Raw genomic sequence first — 20,007 nt, forward strand, 5'->3', positions numbered from 1 at the left:
TACCCGCTGCCATGTATGCCTAACAGAGAAAGGTGTTTGACCTACGACCTTATTAACCTCACACAGACATGCCATTTGTGTTTGCTACATGATATCTAGGAACATTATCGTTTACTATTTGCAGAGGAAAACTGGCCACTAGCAGGGCTGTCATTGCATTAACCATTGACAGAGCACTGTGCATGTTTAGCTCTCCAACCTAGCAGACAGGTAGGCAGAAAGCAGGCTGTCTGGATGAGAAATATGGTCTCTCAGAATATATCTGGGGGCATAAAGAGGCCTTGTTCATCTGAATGGCCATTTAGAAATCATTAGTCTCCTTGGACACCACTTCCAACATAAGCCCTCATTTCATTTTGGTTTCCTCCCCTCAAATTGAATTATGTTTGAAAACACTCTGCGCGTCTCAAACGACTCTGCAGAGCCTTATTAGTAATGACCTCAGCACACATTACGGCACATCTAGGTGTGTGTGCGTCTGGTTGGGTAATATTGTAGTGTGTTTTGTCTTTGCCTGTGAGGGTGGTGTTGCTGTGTGAATGATAACATTCAACTATAGGACTTTATCTTCGATATGGTGCCAGTGTTAGACTTTACAACTGTGCAGTAGTGTTTAGCTGTAAACCCTCTCCTAACCAGTGTGAGTCCTATTACAGTGGTGTGGTCTACACCAGGTAGAGAAGCCAGCTCACTTTTTTCACGTTGACTAGTATCCGTCACCTCTCCCAAAAAACGATTCTCCGCCAATCAGGACCATTATCCTCTCATCTCCTCCTTCCAGATAAATAGTGTGCTCTGTGTTCATCAGGGCCACTGCTGGAGCTGCAGTGGGTACAGCTGGGGTGCGCACCACCACCGTATCAATCTTCCCCAGTAGCAGGCACATCCAGGGAGGCCTAATGACGGAGGCAGCAGCACTGTGTAGAAGGCCTCTAAATGAAGTGTGCTCCGGACCCCCCCCCTGAGACCCCCTCCTCCATCAGAGATTTGAAAGGCTTACTGGAGGAGAGGGGGCTGCTGTAGAGTGGGGGTGGTGAGGGGCCCCACACACACACCAAACACCCTCCCAACCGTGCCAGGCACTCTCATCCTCTCCTCTTCCTCCTGCAGAGCCCCATCCATCTCCCTGAGCCCTGTGGAGAAGAGGGAAGGAGAGATTGGGGGGGGGGGGGGACGAGAGGTGGAGAGGGGAAGAGCAAGGTCCCATCTGGCTCCTCCCTTGTTGTCATGGTAGCCGGTTGTGCTGGCATGTACTGGAGTTGGCAGTACCCATACCTCTGGCGTGAGGGCACCTGGGGGAATGACGGTGTGTGTGTGTGTGTACACATGCATGTATTAATGTTAGTTAGATTGTGCATTCATGTGTGTGCATGTGTTTGACTGCTAATATGCATTTCCTCTGTCATGGATGAAAGATTGTTTAAGGCGCATATCAATGAATATGTGGGTATGTTCATGTCTAGATGTGTAAAGGTGTCTGTGTCTTTGTGACTGCAGTGTAGGACTGTGTTCGTGTAGCATCAGTTAGGGGCCACTCTCCTCCCTGTCCAGACGGTGCTCTCACCACTGGACAGATGGCCATAACCCTCCCTCCCACTCCTTTCCCCCCTAAATGCTCCATTCATCCCTCCATCCATTCATCCCACCATCCACCCTCCGCATCTCTCCCCGAGAGGACAAGTGTGGAATTAGAGCACCCCCACACACAGTCTCTATCTCCCTGATCCAGCCCAGACACTCTCTCTCTCTCTCCCTACCTAAGTTGTGCTGTGGGGCTGGGGTCATGGGCCAGAGCCCATTACCAGCAGCAGAATGGCGGGCGGGAAGAGCGCTGGGCACTGCCAAATCAAAGCTTTGGAGTGCAGGAATGGCCTCCTCCTGCTCTCCTCTGATTGCACAAGTCCACCATGATTAGACAGGATGTGGAGCCTTAGGGAGCCAGCCAGCAAAACCACCCCTACTCCCTCTCCATCTCTCTTTCCCTTTACCACCCTCCTCTTCTGCACTGACATTCCCCATCTCTCTTTCTTTCTCTCTGTCCCTTTCCCTCCCTCCCTCCTCAGTCTCCAGTCCTTTTGGAACAGAGCGTTTAATGTGATAATAAGGTGTGAAAATGGAGCCACAATGGTGGACGGAGGATTGTGGAGGCCGATTTTTCCACTGGTCCTCCTCTCTGCATGCCATGAGTGGCAGCGTGGGCACACAGGCTGGCATGAGTCGTCTCCCTCCAGAGCCCTGAGTCCTTATACACCCTCTAATGCCACCTCACATAGACTCTCCATTAGAGAGCACACACAGGGCATGTGACCAGGGACATCTTTAGTATGAGATGGACTTGAAATAGTGCTTGTCCCGTTCAATTGCTGGTACAAATGGACTCAATAAAAAAATAATCTATTACCTCTGACCAATCTCCAGTAGATCAGTAGTTCCAGCTGTATGAGTCACATGCTGGTACTCAGTTTCCCTCTCTCTGTGTTTTTGTCCCAGATGTCCCTGCTGCGTTGGACCGCGAGGCGGCGAGGAAGGAACGGCGTGCAGCCCTAGAGGATGGGGACCACAGTGTCACCAGCCATGACGACCGCATTGGGGATGATGACCTGGACGATGAGTCCATCTTCACCTGCGACAACTGCCAGCAGGACTTTGAGTGTCTGGCGAAGCTGACTGACCACCGCACCAACCACTGCCCCGCAGGTAAGACATCATACACACACTGAGATTAATACACTACACTGCAGGTAAGATAAACACAGGGTGGGCTACATCCACAAACAGTTATTTTGGGGCCAGGGGACTCGGGTCGTTACCACCTTTCAGTTCAATCAATCCAATACCTTGAGTAGTATTTAAGCTACATTATGTAACGTTTTGGGTGACCTGACCAAATTCACATGGACATGTGACTTATAGATCTGTCATTCACATAGAAATCAAGTCTAAGAAGAAAGGTAGATCTGTTCTATGTGCTCTATTTCTATGCTTCCCGTTCTTACATTTTGTTTTTGCGTCTTTTACTTTCGGTTTTGTACACCAGCTTCAATCCGCTGAAAATACAAACATTTTTGTTATGGAAAATATATTTCACAGCGGTTTAAATGGTACAATGATTCTCCACACTATACATGGTTGTTTTGTCACTAACTGAAATTGGGCGAATTACAGGACCAGTCAAAAGTTTTGACACACCTACTCATTCAAGGGTTTTTCTTTTTGTACTATTTTCTACATTGAAGAATAATAGTGAAGGCATAAACAATGAAATAACACATGGAATCATGTAGTAACCAAAAAAGTGTTTCACAAATCACAATATATTTTAGATTCTTCAAAGTAGCCACCCTTTGCTTTGATGACAGCTTTGCACACTCTTGGCACTCTCTCAACCAGCTTCACCTGGAATGCTTTTCCTACAGTCTTGAAGGAGTTCCCACATGCTGAGCATTTGTTGGCTGCTTTTCCTTCAGTCTGCGGTCCAACTCATCCCAAACCATCTCAGTTGGGTTGAGGTCAGGTGATTGTGGAGGCGAGGTCATCTGATGCAGCACTCCATCACTCTCTTTCTTGGTAAAATTGCACTTGCACAACCTGGAGGTGTGTTGGGTCATTGTCCTGTTGAAAAACAAATTATAGTCCCACTAAGCGCAAAACAGATGGGATGGTGTATTGCTGCGTTAGCCATGCTGGTTGTGTGCCTTGAATTCTAAATAAATCAGACAGTGTCACCAGCAATGCACCTCCACACCATCACACCACCTCCTCCATGCTTCACGGTGGGAACCACACATGCGGAGATCATCCGTTCACCTACTCTGCTCCCCAAAAAGACATGGCGGTTGGAAGCAGAAATCTCAAATTTGGACTATTCAGACCAAAGGACAGATTTCCACCAGTCTAATGTCCATTGCTTGTGTGTCTAGGCCCATGCAAGTCTCTTCTTCTTATTGGTGTCCTTTAGTAGTGGTTTATTTTCAGCAATTTGACCATGAAGGCCTGATCCACACAGTCTCCTTTGAACAGTTGATGCTGAAATGTGTATGTTACTTGAACTCTGTGAAACATTTATTTGGGCTGCAATTTCTAAGGCTGGTAATTCTAATGAACTTATCCTCTGCAGCAGAGGTAACTCTGGGTCTTACTTTCCTGTGGCGGTCCTCATGAGAGTCAGTTTCATCATAGCGCTGATGGTTTTTGTGACTGCGCTTGAAGACATTTTCAAAGTTCTTGACATTTTCCAGATTGACTGACTTTCATGTCAGTCATAATGGACTGTTGTTTCTCTTTGCTTATTTGAGCTGTTCTTGCCATAATATGGACTTGGTCTTTTACCAAATAAGGCTATCTTCTGTATACCACCCCTACCTTGTCACATCACAACTGATTGGCTCAAATGCATTAAGAAGGAAAAAAACATTCCACAAATTAACTTTTAACAAGGCACACCTGTTAATTGAAATGTATTCCAGGTGACTACCTCATGAAGCTGGTTGAGAGAATGCAAGAGTGTGCAAAGCTGTCATCAAGGCGAAGGGTGCTACTTTGAAGAACCTCAAATATGAAATCTATTTTGATTTGTTTAACACTTTTTAATTTAATTTTTTTGTGGTGTCTTCACTATTATTCTACAATGTAGAAAAGAGTAAAAATGAAGAGAAACCCTTGAATGAGTAGGTGTGTCCAAACTTTTGACTGGTACTGTGTAAGAATTGTAATAACCAGGAAATGGCAGAGAAATGTCTTCATAGTGCATCTTTAAAAGGTAGCATATCAAATAATATTTTCCCCATAGTCATTATATTGTTGAATTGTAGCAAATGTGTACAGTAAATGCTGGGTGGACCCCATCACGGGTAGCTAAAGGCCTGCAGTTTTCAGAATAAGGAGGTGTGTGAATATGTGCACATTGCCATGATAGACTGGATGGAATCGGGCCCTGTGTCCTTATGTAACTGTCTGACTGGGTTTGCTTTGGTATGTATGTCCAGTGTTGTACCTTTTGACCCATCTCAGTTTAATTCCATTCAGACCTTGGTGTACTGGTGTAGATTAAACAAGTTAGCTATGTGAGCGCATTTACATTTGATATTTCACTTCAAGCCTTAGACACATGATTGGTTCTGACTGGCTAAGGCCCCCCCCCCCCCCCCCCCCCCCCCCCACTCTCCGGGCTCCTATTGCTGTTGGCTGTAGTCATACGCCACTAACACCAGTGTTGTTTAGTGTTCCTAAGGGACAGACTTGTTTTAAAGCTAACACAGGTCACACAATAGGAGTTATTAGGAGCGTTGGAATTAATGGAAGGCTCCAGGGCCCCCTGCAGGAGCATCTGGTTCCAGATTAATCAAGGCTCCTTAATGACCGCAAAAACGATCGACAGAGCCACTCAAGCTCCTAACATAACAGCCCGTAGCGCGATTTTGTGTGTGTGTTTGATAGGGGAGGGGGAGTCACGTTGGGGACTATGGGGGGGGGGGGGCTTAGTGTGAGTTCAGACAGGGAGAGGGAGCATGGCCTGAGCTCACACAGGGTAGGTGTATGACTGAGTGACCCAGGGGTTGGTTGGACATTAGATACTTAACGTTTACGTATTGTGTTGTGTACACCCTAATGCTGAATGACACTGGATGACCCAGAACTGAAACGTGTCTCACGCTGATGTTCCTCTTTGGCGACTCCCTCCCTTCCTCCGCCTGTCAGAGTGAAGGCTGGGAGATGTGATTTCAGCTCAGAGTCAAGGGAGAACTACATGTTGCTGAGTGAAGAGAGAGTGAAAGAAAAGAAAGAAGGAAATAAATGAAATAAAACATACGGTCCCCAGGGAGTGAGTGGTGGAGATTGCAGAATAATCCCAGGCTTCGACTGGTGGCTGGTATTCCCCCTGGACCTCAGCTTTAATAATATTATTGAAAAGAACGGTAAATTAAAAAACATTCACTGACGAATCCTTTTAAGTTCTCTGTGGCACCCCTGGGATTCTGCCTTGTGCTGCCTCCGTCCCTCTATCTGTTGGGGATAAACACACGCCACCACTCTGTGTGTGTGTGTGTGTGTGTGCTTACACATGCTTACTTGATTAGCGATTCACAGAATCGGAGGCCATCTTGGTATGGGTGGTAGTCAGAACTGGGAGGCCATCTTGGTATCGGTGGTAGTCAGAGCTGGGAGGCCATCTTGGTATGGGTGGTAGTCAGAGCTGGGAGGCCATCTTGGTATGGGTGGTAGTCAGAGCTGGGAGGCCATCTTGGTATCGGTGGTAGTCAGAGCTGGGAGGCCATCTTGGTATCGGTGGTAGTCAGAGCTGGGAGGCCATCTTGGTATGGGTGGTAGTCAGAACTGGGAGGCCATCTTGGTATGGGTGGTAGTCAGAACTGGGAGGCCATCTTGGTATGGGTGGTAGTCAGAGCTGGGAGGCCATCTTGGTATCGGTGGTAGTCAGAGCTGGGAGGCCATCTTGGTATGGGTGGTAGTCAGAACTGGGAGGCCATCTTGGTATGGGTGGTAGTCAGAGCTGGGAGGCCATCTTGGTATCGGTGGTAGTCAGAGCTGGGAGGCCATCTTGTGGGGATGGCAGTAGACTAGATGATGGGTCCCAGGTGTTTAGACAAGTGGCAGGTAATTCAGCCACTCGGTAGCAGGTTCATAAAGTGGCTCCATTAATTTCCTATTACTCTGAGTACATGTGAGTCTGGGAGGCCATACTGTCTGCAGGGGGACTGAGCACAGGCATAATGATCTGGGAGGCCATACTGTCTGCAGGGGGACTGAGCACAGGCATAATGATCTGGGAGGCCATACTGTCTGCAGGGGGACTGAGCACAGGCATAATGATCTGGGAGGCCATGCTGTCTGCAGGGGGACTGAGCACAGGCATAATGATCTGGGAGGCCATACTGTCTGCAGGGGGACTGAGCACAGGCATAATGATCTGGGAGACCATGCTGTCTGCAGGGGGACTGAGCACAGGCATAATGATCTGGGAGGCCATACTGTCTGCAGGGGGACTGAGCACAGGCATACTGATCTGGGAGGCCATACTGTCTGCAGGGGGACTGAGCACAGGCATAATGATCTGGGAGACCATGCTGTCTGCAGGGGGACTGAGCACAGGCATAATGATCTGGGAGGCCATACTGTCTGCAGGGGGACTGAGCACAGGCATAATGATCTGGGAGGCCATACTGTCTGCAGGGGGACTGAGCACAGGCATACTGATCTGGGAGGCCATACTGTCTGCAGGGGGACTGAGCACAGGCATAATGATCTGGGAGACCATGCTGTCTGCAGGGGGACTGAGCACAGGCATAATGATCTGGGAGGCTATACTGTCTGCAGGGGGACTGAGCACAGGCATAATGATCTGGGAGGCCATACTGTCTGCAGGGGGACTGAGCACAGGCATAATGTTCTGGGAGGCCATGCTGTCTGCAGGGGGACTGAGCACAGGCATAATGATCTGGGAGACCATGCTGTCTGCAGGGGGACTGAGCACAGGCATAATGATCTGGGAGGCCATGCTGTCTGCAGGGGGACTGAGCACAGGCATAATGATCTGGGAGACCATGCTGTCTGCAGGGGGACTGAGCACAGGCATAATGATCTGGGAGGCTATACTGTCTGCAGGGGGACTGAGCACAGGCATAATGATCTGGGAGGCCATGCTGTCTGCAGGGGGACTGAGCACAGGCATAATGATCTGGGAGGCTATACTGTCTGCAGGGGGACTGAGCACAGGCATAATGATCTGGGAGGCCATACTGTCTGCAGGGGGACTGAGCACAGGCATAATGATCTGGGAGACCATACTGTCTGCAGGGGGACAGAGCACAGGCATAATGCCATGGAGTAATTCCATTCCACGGCTGACATAAGCCAGTGTGACCGGTGAATTTCACCTGAAATCCTGTAATATCCCCCTGCGTTCTGCATGCTGGTCTCTCTCACTCCATGGCCCACACAGACCTGCTCTGCCTGGGCGTATCCGAGAGAAGCAGTAACTCTAGAGAGTGTCTGTGTATCGGGGCAGTGCAGCTGTGTTGGTAGGGGCCTGGTGGGCCAGAGCTTTGTTTGGGAAGCCTGTTGAGCTGAAGGGCTGCTCTGCTCTCTCTACCGCCTCACCCAAAACCCCTTTTCAACACGTGGTTTCTCTGCCTGCCCCCTCCACCCTCTGAGCCCTAATGGGGTAATAGTCTCCCCTGATCTGACCCCCGTCTCTTTCTCGTGCGCTCTCTCTCATCTTTTTCTGCTAATAAGAGTCCCAACAGGCCACATTAGATTTTATGTTTTAGTTTTCATCCCTGAAATATTTTTATGACCAATAGGCCACCCACTGTACAGAAAGAAGCCATGTGATCAGCCAGACTATGAGCTGCTCTTAGCATACTCTGGCTGCCAGTCCAGTCTAGTCTAGTCCAGTCCAGTCTAGTCTAGTTTAGTCTATTCCAGTCTAGTCCAGTCTAGTCTAGTCTAGTTTAGTCCAGGGCTGGGCCTTTATAGAGAAACTCACTGCAATACATCCTTCCTCCTGCTGCTGTTGACTCTGCTGGAGAGGCCATGTTTGTGTTAGCTGTGTGGAAGCGGTGTGTTTGTGTTAGCTGTGTGGAAGCGTGTGTTTGTGTTAGCTGTGTGGAAGCGTGTGTTTGTGTTAGCTGTGTGGAAGCGGTGTGTTTGTGTTAGCTGTGTGGAAGCGGCGTGTTTGTGTTAGCTGTGTGGAAGCGTGTGTTTGTTAGCTGTGTGGAAGCGGTGTGTTTGTGTTAGCTGTGTGGAAGCGGCGTGTTTGTGTTAGCTGTGTGGAAGCGGTGTGTTTGTGTTAGCTGTGTGGAAGCGGTGTGTTTGTGTTAGCTGTGTGGAAGCGGCGTGTTTGTGTTAGTTGTGTGGAAGCGGCGTGTTTGTGTTAGCTGTGTGGAAGCGACGTGTTTGTGTTAGCTGTGTGGAAGCGGCGTGTTTGTGTTAGCTGTGTGGAAGCGCCGTGTTTGTGTTAGCTGTGTGGAAGCGCCGTGTTTGTTAGCTGTGTGGAAGCGGAGTGTTTGTGTTAGCTGTGTGGAAGCGGCGTGTTTGTTAGCTGTGTGGAAGCGGCGTGTTTGTGTTAGCTGTGTGGAAGCGGCGTGTTTGTTAGCTGTGTGGAAGCGGTGTGTTTGTGTTAGCTGTGTGGAAGCGGCGTGTTTGTGTTAGCTGTGTGGAAGCGGCGTGTTTGTGTTAGCTGTGTGGAAGCGGTGTGTTTGTTAGCTGTGTGGAAGCGACGTGTTTGTGTTAGCTGTGTGGAAGCGGTGTGTTTGTGTTAGCTGTGTGGAAGCGGAGTGTTTGTTAGCTGTGTGGAAGCGGTGTGTTTGTGTTAGCTGTGTGGAAGCGGCGTGTGTGTGTTAGCTGTGTGGGAGCGGTGTGTTTGTTAGCTGTGTGGAAGCGGCGTGTGTGTGTTAGCTGTGTGGAAGCGGTGTGTTTGTTAGCTGTGTGGAAGCGACGTGTTTGTGTTAGCTGTGTGGAAGCGGTGTGTTTGTTAGAGGATGTCTATTTCCTTGACATAGGCCTGTGTAGTGTGTTTTTTCTATTTAATTTAGTTTTTTTTTGTGTGTACGTCTGTGTTTCTGTGGAACATTAATGGTGTGTTAGGCCTTATGCATGGTTGTGTGTGTGTGTGTGTGCGTGTCAGAGAGACCAATACTAGAGGTTGATCTGTGCATGCGTGCCGTTGTGTGGGAAGAGTCTGTGGAGAGTCTCAACAGGATAAGAAATCTGTAGCACTGGCTCCCCGAGGAGAGCTTGGAAAAAACCTAGAGATCAAATGGAGAACATTCGCTGCTCCGCTCTGCTGCCCTGCGACCGGTCAAGGTTGGGCTCTGGCTGTGAGAACCCCTCCATCTGCATCCCCCCTCTCCCCCGCAGCGCTGCACAGATGACCCCCGCCCCTGCCCACCTCCCCATGGCCTGGCAGGGCTGGAGCTGAGTGCCGGGGGGTGGCATAGGAGGTGTGGGCCCCGGGGTTAAGACACCACAGGCACCATCACAGAACCAGTGGGCCAGCCTGAGCCAATGGGACCATTCAGACCCCCCCTCCCCTCCTCAAGACAGAACGGGCTCGTCCTCCACTCCATTCTGTGGGGGGCCCTGTGCTTATGCTGCAATCCTCTGTTTAGTTTGGCTGGTTTATATATAGCATACTTCCCCCCATCTCATACACATACACACACACCTCTGCTCTTCAACCCATGTGGCATAGCAGCGGGAAAGTGGGGGGCAGAGAGTTAGCACATTCACACACACACACACACACACACACACACACACACACACACACACACACACACACACACAGAAGTGTCCAGGGTATCTATGCAGTGAAGGAGGATAATATAGCAAGATACTGAGAGAGGGAGAGTTTTGAAGTAGGCAGTGACGGGTCTGCTGGTGCTGAACAGTGGAGCTCTGTGGGTGGGTGAGAGAGCTGTCAGTCAGGAGAGGGGGGTGGTGCTTCAGCCTGTCAGATACAAATAGGAGGTGAGCACTAGTTAACTCGCCTTCAGGAGACTGAAAAGAGCTGTTAGGAGCGCGGGGGAGAGAGAGAGTGTGTATGTGTGAGAGAGGGGGATTACAGACTCGGCAGTTAGAAAGCACTGTATTACTCACACCCTCACCTCAGAGCGAGGGAGGAAGAGAGAGCGAGCGAGAGAGAAGGGAGTGGGAGAATTTCAGCATCCTTCAAACAACACGGCAGTTGATGTATAGCTAGTTTCCTCTTACAGATACACATCTGGTCTCATACATACTAATGCAAACATGCATACATTCTAAGACGTATGGCTATTGCAAGTGCTAGCATATTGGTGTTTACTTGTGTGTGTTCATGCAGGACATGAAGCACATGCTGTGTGTGTTTGGTAGAGGAAAAGGGTGTTGGGACATTTAGGTCGAGCTCCGGCATGCCCCGTATGCCCTCTGTCTGCCTGGCACAGTCACCCATGAGACGAGGAGACTGGAATCTGACTCTCACTGCTGCTCCATTTCACTCTCTCCCTTCTTTTTTTTCTCTCTCTCTCGCTCTCCCTCTAAGATCATATACTTTCTCCTCCTCAATCTCTCTCTATCTCTGGGTGCAGCTGTGCTCTCTTTCCTCAGCAGGTGGGCATGGTGTTAGAGCCCCCAGCCTGCCTGCCAGGGAATCTGTCTAGAAAGAGAGGGGGAGGGAGAATGGAGAGGGTAGAGTGTCTGTTTAAGGCGGGGGTCCCTGGGTGATTGGATGTCTCTAGGGTGCCCCGTGCCCCCCTCGCCCCAGGTTCCCAACGCCATGAATACATTTCCATTCTCCTTCCTGCCTGTCGTCATGGTGGCAGCTGGATCCGACACGAGGACAGGGCTCTTATTAAAGCCACAGATCACTTTCCTCAACCGAGAGGGAGGGAGAAAGACAAGGAGAATGAGAGTGGTTGAGGGAGATGGAGAGAAAAAGAAGGCGAGGGTGGTTGAGGGAGATGGAGAGAAAGAAAAGGCGAGGGTGGTTGAGGGAGATGGAGAGAAAGAAAAGGCGAGGGTGGTTGAGGGAGATGGAGAGAAAGAAAAGGCGAGGGTGGTTGAGGGAGATGGAGAGAAAGAGAAGGCGAGGGTGGTTGAGGGAGATGGAGAGAAAGAGAAGGCGAGGGTGGTTGAGGGAGATGGAGAGAAAGAGAAGGCGAGGGTGGTTGAGGGAGATGGAGAGAAAGAGAAGGCGAGGGTGGTTGAGGGAGATGGAGAGAAAGAGAAGGCGAGGGTGGTTGAGGGAGATGGAGAGAAAGAGAAGGCGAGGGTGGTTGAGGGAGATGGAGAGAAAGAAAAGGTGAGGGTGGTTGAGGGAGATGGAGAGAAAGAGAAGGCGAGGGTGGTTGAGGGAGATGGAGAGAAAGAGAAGGCGAGGGTGGTTGAGGGAGATGGAGAGAAAGAGAAGGCGAGGGTGGTTGAGGGAGATGGAGAGAAAGAGAAGGCGAGGGTGGTTGAGGGAGATGGAGAGAAAGAGAAGGCGAGGGTGGTTGAGGGAGATGGAGAGAAAGAGAAGGCGAGGGTGGTTGAGGGAGATGGAGAGAAAGAAAAGGTGAGGGTGGTTGAGGGAGATGGAGAGAAAGAGAAGGCGAGGGTGGTTGAGGGAGGGAGGGAGAGAAGGCAAGGGTGGTTGAGGGAGGGAGAGAAAGAGAAGGCTAGGGTGGTTGAGGGAGGGAGAGTAGTAGTGAGAGAGTAGTGAGAAGAGGTTGGGATAAGAGATGCCTGCAACCTGAGGCAAAATCACCAGACAGCTCCTTTCTTTGTGTGTGTGTGTGTGTGTGCACCATATGGTACTGTTTGTGTGTGGTTTTGTCTGTTTTTGTCTATTAAGTAAAAGCTATTTTGATTTGAGTGTGTTTGACAGAGTAAACACATTGGACTGTGGGTATATCACATCTTATTGGTGTTAGCTGGGTTTTGCTGCTTTCTCTGTATCTCTCCCTCCGTTTCTTTCTTTCTCCCTCCCGCTCTCCTTCCCTCCCTCCCTCTGTTTGGAGCCTAAGGGTGGCCTGAAGATTCCTCCACTAAGCCCTTGGCACAGATACAAATGCAGTCACAGCTGGTTGTAAACTCAGGTTTTCCAGGGAGAGCAAGAGCCCTGCCTCTATAGGAGAGGAGGATTGAGAGGAGGGAAGGGGGGCACAGCATGCAGAGAGCGGAAGAAGTGGGGGTGAGGCGGAGGAGGGTTGTTGTTCATCACAGGGTTAATTTTTCACAAAGTTCTCTCTCTCTCTCTCTCTCTCCCTCCCTCTTCCTCCCTCCATTTATTCCCCTCCCTCGTTCTGTCTTTCTATTCCTCTTCTATCGTTCCGTCCCCTCTCTCTCTCTCTCTCTCTCTCTCTCTCTCTCTCTCTCTCTCTCTCTCTCTCTCTCTCTCTCTTCCAGCCTACTTTCCTCTCCCTGTTATAAAATGGATGGTACCAGTTTTGGGCGCTGAGAGCCTCTGGCAGAGTGCGGTGCTCTGTCTCTGAAAAGACTTGGCTTGTGCATGCACCTAAACAGCAATCTGTCAACATGTCAGCAACACATGTTTTGTAAAAAAAATAGGAAAAAAAGCTTCCAGAGGGAGTAATGGCTCCCACCAGAGCCCCGAAAATGCTTTGAATTCAGCAGATTTCTATTGCAGGGGGACTCCCCTGGGGTGTTTTTTTTTACAATGCCTGCATTTCATACATTTGAGCCAAAGACCCCTGGGGGCGTCCTTTCATAATGCCTGAAAATGTAGGGTTATATTGTGTGCAGTTCCCCATGGGGCCTTTATTAATACCTGAATTCTGAGGGACTGGAAATTACATAGGGGCTCTGCGGGGGCCCGAGCTCGCACCAGGAAGGGAGAAAAACTCTGTGGGGACATTTTCTCTTCCCTTTCCTTCTCTTCTCCTCTTCATTTTTTTTGTACTTCATGCAAGAGTGAAAAAGGAGAATTTGCCGAAGGACACAAAAAGTGTGTGTGTGTGTGCGTTGGCGCTAGCCTTCTTGTATTCAGCTTGTTTGCTTGAAGGCAAAAAATGGTACGATTAAAAATGTAACTACCCCCTCTATTCTTGTGTTCAGCTCGCAGTCTGAAGAGCACATGGTAAATATTTGTGCTGTCTGTGTGTGCCCAGGAAAAAAGCCTAAATCTGGTGGAATATCCACACTGGTTTTTTTCAGGGTCTTAGGAAGAGGTGGGGGAAGAGGACTGCATACGTTTCCATACATTCATTTATATTCCTGTGCTACAGGGTTTTGGTGTATATTTCTCAGATATTTACACATCAAATGCTGTCTGAAAACACTTTTCAGGACATTTAAAAACAGCCATGTTTTGCCATCAACAAACATACATATTTTGAAACTTTAGAAGTTATTTTAAATACATTTTCTTTGTACATTGAAGAGTTACTGCTTTCAATACATGTAAAAAAATATATATATATACACTGCCGTTCAAATGTTTGGGGTCAATTAAAAATGTCCTTGTTTCTGAAAGAAAAGCTAAACATTTTGTCCATTTAAAATAACATCAAATTGATCAGAAATACAGTGTAGACATTGTTAATGTTGTAAGTGACTATTGTGGTTGGAAACGACTGATTTTTAATGGAATATCTACATAGGCGCACAGAGGCCCATTATCAGCAACCATCACTCCTGTGTTCCAATGGCATGTTGTGTTAGCTAATAAATAAAGTTCATCATTTAAAAGGCTAATTGATCATTAGAAAACCTTTTTGCAATTATGCTAGCAGAGCTGAAAACTGTTGTGCTTATTAAATAAGCAATACAATCGGCCTTCTTTAGACTAGTTGAGTATCTGGAGCATCAGCATTTGTGGGTTTTCAGGCCAGAAACACTTTCTTCTGAAACTCGTCCGTCTATTCTTATTCTGAGAAATGAAGGCTATTCCATGCGAGAAATTGCCAATAAACTGAAGATCTTGTACAACACTGTGTACTACTCCCTTTACAGAACAGAGCAAACTGACTCTAACCAGAATAGACAGAGGAGTGGGAGGCCCCGGTGCACAACTGCGCAAGAGGACAAGTACATTAGTGTCTAGTTTGAGAAACGGATGCCTCACAAATCCTTAACTGGCAGCTTCATTAACCTTTCTAGCGCAGGCGTTCCGCTAGCTGAACCGCTCGACAACATTCCGCTGAAAAGGCAGTGCGCGAAATTCAAAAATATTTTTTTGAAATATGTAACTTTCACACATTAACAAGTCCAGTACAGCAAATGAAAGATTAACACCTTGTTAATCTACCCATTGTGTCCGATTTCAAAAAGGCTTTACAGCGAAAGCGCAACATATGATTATGTTAGGTCAGAGCCAAGTCAAAAAAACACAGCCATTTTCCAGCCAAAGATAGGAGTCACAAAAAGCAGAAATATAGATAAAATTAATCACTAACATTTGATGATCGTCATCAGATGACACTCATAGGACATCATGTTGAACAATACATGTATGTTTTGTTCGATAATGTGCATATTTATATCCAAAAATCTAAGTTTACATTGGCGCGTTACGTGCGGTAATGTTTTGATTCCAAAACATCCAGTGATTTTGCAGATAGCCAAATCAAATCCCAGAAATACTCATAATAAACATTGATAAAAGATACAAGTGTTATTCACAGAATTAAATATAGACTTCTCCTTAATGCAACAGCTGTGTCAGATTTTTAAAAAACTTTACGGAAAAAGCATAATCTAAGTACGGCGCTCAGAGCCCAATCCAGCCAAAGAAATATCCTCCATGTTGGAGTCAGCAGAAGTTAGAAATAACATTATACATATTCACATACCTTTAATGATCTTCATCAGAATGCACTCCCAGGGATCCCAGGTTGACAATAAATGACTGATCTGTTCCATAAAGTCCATCATTTATGTACAAATAGCCACTTGTTGTTAGCGTGTTCAGCCCAGTAATCCATCTTCATGAGGCGCGAGCACTACATCCAGACAAACTCTAAAAGTTCCGTTACAGGTCGAAGAAACATGTCAAACGATGTATGGAATCAATCTTTGGGATGTTTTTAACATAAAACTTCAATGTTCCAACCGGAGAATTCCATTGTCTGTAGAAAAGCACTGGAACGAGAGCTAACTCTGTCGGGACCGAGCGTCACAAGCCTGAGACACTCTGCCAGACCACTGACTCATTCAGCTCCCATTCCCCCCTCCTTTATAGCAGAAGCCTGAAACAAGTTTCTAAAGACGGTTGACATCAAGTGGAAGCCTTAGGAAGTGCAACTTGACCCCATAGACACTGTGTATTCGGTAGGCCAAGCTTTGAAAAACTACAAACCTTAGATTTCCCACTTCATGGTAGGATTTTTCTCAGGTTTTTGCCTGCCATATGAGTTCTGTTATACTCACAGACATCATTCAAACAGTTTTAGAAACTTCAGAGTATTTTCTATCCAATACAACTAATAATATGCATATATTAGCATCTGGGACTGAGTAGGAGGCAGTTCACTCTGGGCACGCTATTCATCCAAAAGTGAAAATGCTGCCCCCTGAAAGCCATATCTCAGACTGGCCAATAAAAATAAAAGATTAAGGTGGGAAAAATAACACAAACACTGGACAGAGGAAGTTTGGAAAAAAGTGTTATGGACAGACAAATCTACGTTTGAGGTGTTCGGATCACAAAGAAGAGCATTTATGAGATGCAGAAAAAATGAAAAGATGCTGGAGGAGTGCTTGACGCCATCTGTCAAGCATGGTGGAGGCAATGTGATGGTCTGGGGGGGCTTTGGTGGGTGTAAAGTGGGACATTTGTACAGGGTAAAGGGGATCTTGAAGGAAGGCCATCACTCCATTTTGGAATGCCATGCCACACCCTGTGGACAGCGCTTAATTGGAGCCAATTTACTCCTACAACAGGACAATGACCCAAAGTACAGCTCCAACCTATGCAATAACTATTTAGGGAAGAAGCAGTCAGCTGGTATTATTTCTATAATGGAGTGGCCAGCACAGCTCCCGGATCTCAACCCTATTGAGCTGTTGTGGGAGCAGCTTGACCGTATGGTACGTAAGAAGTGCCCATCAAGCCAATCCAATTTGTGGGAGGTGCTTCAGGAAGCATGGGATGAAATCTCTTCAATTACCTCAACAAATTAGCCGGCTGGCTAAAACCGGCACTTTTACTGAAATGTTGATTAATGTGCACTGTCCCTGTAAAAATAAAATAAACTCAAATTGACAACTAGAATGCCAAAGTTCTGCAAGGCTGCAATTGCTGCAAATGGAGGTTTGAAGGACACAATTATTATTTCAATAAAAAAACATTATTTATAACCATGTCACCATCTTGGCTATATTTCCTATTCATTTCATGTATGTTTTCATGGAAAACAAGAGCATTTCTAAGTGACCCCAAACATTTGAACGGTAGTGTATATTGGCACAAAAACAAGGTTTTCTTCAAACAGCGATGACATGCAGCTTCTAAAAATCTAAATGTACATAACATTGTTCTTGACTATGTGCTGAGACCAATGTCTTATGTTTGAGTTCAGTGTCGTTCTATTCCTTATTGACATGGTGCTTCAATGTTCAGACTAAGGGACCAGATGATTGAGTTTGTCAGTAATTTCCTGTAGACTGTCAAAGTAACAGCAAAATATTTCAGGAAGGTAATGGGTGTCTACTTCCTGAATTTAGGAGCTGTTATTCCTTTGTCATTGTGTTACTATGTACGTATATATTAATATGTGTGTGTGTGTTGCTATGTACGTATATATTAATACGTGTGTGTGTGTGTGTTAGTATGTACGTATATATTAATACGTGTGTGTGTGTGTGTGTGTGTGTGTGTGTGTGTGTGTGTGTGTGTTAGTATGTACGTATATATTAATACGTGTGTGTGTGTGTGTTAGTATGTACGTATATATTAATACGTGTGTGTGTGTTAGTATGTGAGTTTTGAGGCCTAATCTGCTAGTGTATTTTGGACCAGCTGTTTTTGTCCCCTAGTTGTGATAATAGCGTGTCTGTCTGGTTGGTGCTGGTTAGTGGAGTTGAGGTGTTGACCCTGTGTGCCGCACTGACCCTGTGACCTGGTGGGGGTCAGAATAGAGCCATCACCAGGCCCCTCCCAGGGAGCCAGGATAATGAGGAACATACTGTTCTCTTGGACCCCCCCCCCCCCATCTCATTCACCCTGTAGACTCTCCCCCAAAACCACCCCTTGTCACACCCCCTCTCCCATGCACCCTGTTGAGTAGACCTCAAAACTGCCCCTCTCTCTCTCTCTCTCTCTCTCTCTCTCGCTCTGTCTCATACACCCTGTAGTGTCTGCCCCAAACATGTCTCTCTTTCTCACTTAGTCTCCTTCACCCTGCAAAGTCTCCTCAACAACACTAGCTTGTATCAAATCAAATTTTGTTGGTCACATACACATATTTTGTCTGATTTCTCTTGTCTCAACATTATGCCTGGGTCCAGTCTGGTCCCCATTGGGCTGTAGGCCTGAGATGGATCCCTGTAGATAAGCTGTTCCTCCTGCCTCTGTCACCGTTCCTCCCCTGTTGAATGGACACATGGACTCCGTGTGTATTTTCTAGAGGACCTCACATTATATTGGAACAAACTGCAGAAAACCTCTGGGTCATTTACAGGACACAGCCTCACACATGATCTAACACACCGCTGAAGACAGACTCGCACACGCAGACACGCACAAAGACGCGCGCACACATGCAGACACAGACACAGACACACACGCACAGCCACACGCACACAGCAGTGACAAAGGCCAGTATGCCGTGGGAGAGCTCATAATAGTTTTAACCTTGTGTGGCTCCCACAGTTGATTTCTTCTTCTCCCACAGTTGATTTCTTCAAACCAAGCTGCTTACCTATTGCAGATTCAGTCTTCCCAGCCTGGTGCAGGTCTACAATTTTGTTTCTGGTGTCCTTTGACAGCTCTTTGGTATTGGCCATAGTGGAGTTTGGCGTGTGACTGTTTTGAGGTTGTGGACAGGTGTCTTTTATACTGATAACAAGTTCAAACAGGTGCCATTAATACAGGTAACGAGTGGAGGACAGAGGAGCCTCTTAAAGAAGAAGTTACAGGTCTGTGAGAGCCAGAAATCTTGCTTGTTTGTAGGTGACCAGATACTTATTTTCCACCATAATTTGCAAATAAATTCATTAAAAATCCTACAATGTGATTTTTCCGGATTTTTTTTTCTAATTTTGTCTGCCATAGTTGAAGTGTACCTATGATGAAAATTACAGGCCTCATCTTTTTAAGTGGGAGAACTTGCACAATTGGTGGCTGACTAAATACTTTTTTGCCCTACTGTATATATGTGTGTGTGTGTGTGTGTGTGTATATATATATATATATATATATATATATATACACTGCTCAAAAAAAATAAAGGGAACACTTAATCAACACAATGTAACTCCAAGTCAATCACACTTCTGTGAAATTAAACTGTCCACTTAAGAAGCAGCACTGATTGACAATGAATTTCACATGCTGTTGTGCAAATGGAATAGACAACAGGTGGACATTATAGGCAATTAGCAAGACACCCCCAAAAAAGGAGTGGTTCTGCAGGTGGTGACCACAGACCACTTCTCAGTTCCTATGCTTCCTGGCTGATGTTTTGGTCACTTTTGAATGCTGGCGGTGCTTTCACTCTAGTGGTTGCATGAGACGGAGTCTACAACCCACACAAGTGGCTCAGATAGTGCAGCTCATCCAGGATGGAACATCAATGCGAGCTGTGGCAAGAAGGTTTGCTGTGTCTGTCAGCGTAGTGTCCAGAGCATGGAGGCGCTACCAGGAGACAGGCCAGTACATCAGGAGACGTGGAGGAGGCCGTAGGAGGGCAACAACCCAGCAGCAGGACCGCTACCTCCGCCTTTGTGCAAGGAGGAGCAGGAGGAGCACTGCCAGAACCCTGCAAAATGACCTCCAGCAGGCCACAAATGTGCACGTGTCTGCTCAAACGGTCAGAAACAGACTCCATGAGGGTGGTATGAGGGCCTGACGTCCACAGGTGGGGGTTGTGCTTACAGCCCAACACCGTGCAGGACGTTTGGCATTTGCCAGAGAACACCAAGATTGGCAAATTCACCACTGGTGCCCTGTGCTCTTCACAGATGAAAGCAGGTTCACACTGAGCACATGTGACAGACGTGACAGTTTGGAGACACCGTGGAGAACGTTCTGCTGCCTGCAACATCCTTCAGCATGACCGGTTTGGCGGTGGGTCAGTCATGGTGTGGGGTGGCATTTCTTTGGGGGGCCGCACAGCCCCCCATGTGCTCGCCAGAGGTAGCCTGACTGCCATTAGGTACCGAGATGAGATCCTCAGACCCCTTGTGAGACCATGTGCTGGTGCGGTTGGCCCTGGGTTCCTCCTAATGCAAGACAATGCTAGACCTCATGTGGCTGGAGTGTGTCAGCAGTTCCTGCAAGAGGAAGGCATTGATGCTATGGACTGGCCCGCCTGTTCCACAGACCTGAATCCAATTGAGTACATCTGG

The 20,007-nt window shown here is 47.4% G+C and overlaps 1 protein-coding gene across 2 annotated transcripts in view; it reads left to right on the forward strand.

Moving 5' to 3' along the window:
* LOC139371103 (zinc finger protein 423-like) overlaps window positions 1–20,007 on the forward strand; it is a 155,382-nt gene that overhangs the window by 36,749 nt on the left and 98,626 nt on the right. For both annotated transcript variants that reach the window (XM_071111179.1, XM_071111188.1), the window contains exon 3: window positions 2,491–2,697. In XM_071111179.1, coding sequence (XP_070967280.1) covers window positions 2,491–2,697 — 207 coding nt within the window. The remainder of the gene's footprint in view (window positions 1–2,490; window positions 2,698–20,007) is intronic.

The sequence above is a fragment of the Oncorhynchus clarkii genome, chromosome 2 (genome assembly GCF_045791955.1).
Source record: "Oncorhynchus clarkii lewisi isolate Uvic-CL-2024 chromosome 2, UVic_Ocla_1.0, whole genome shotgun sequence".
NCBI classification, from domain to species: Eukaryota; Metazoa; Chordata; class Actinopteri; order Salmoniformes; family Salmonidae; genus Oncorhynchus; species Oncorhynchus clarkii.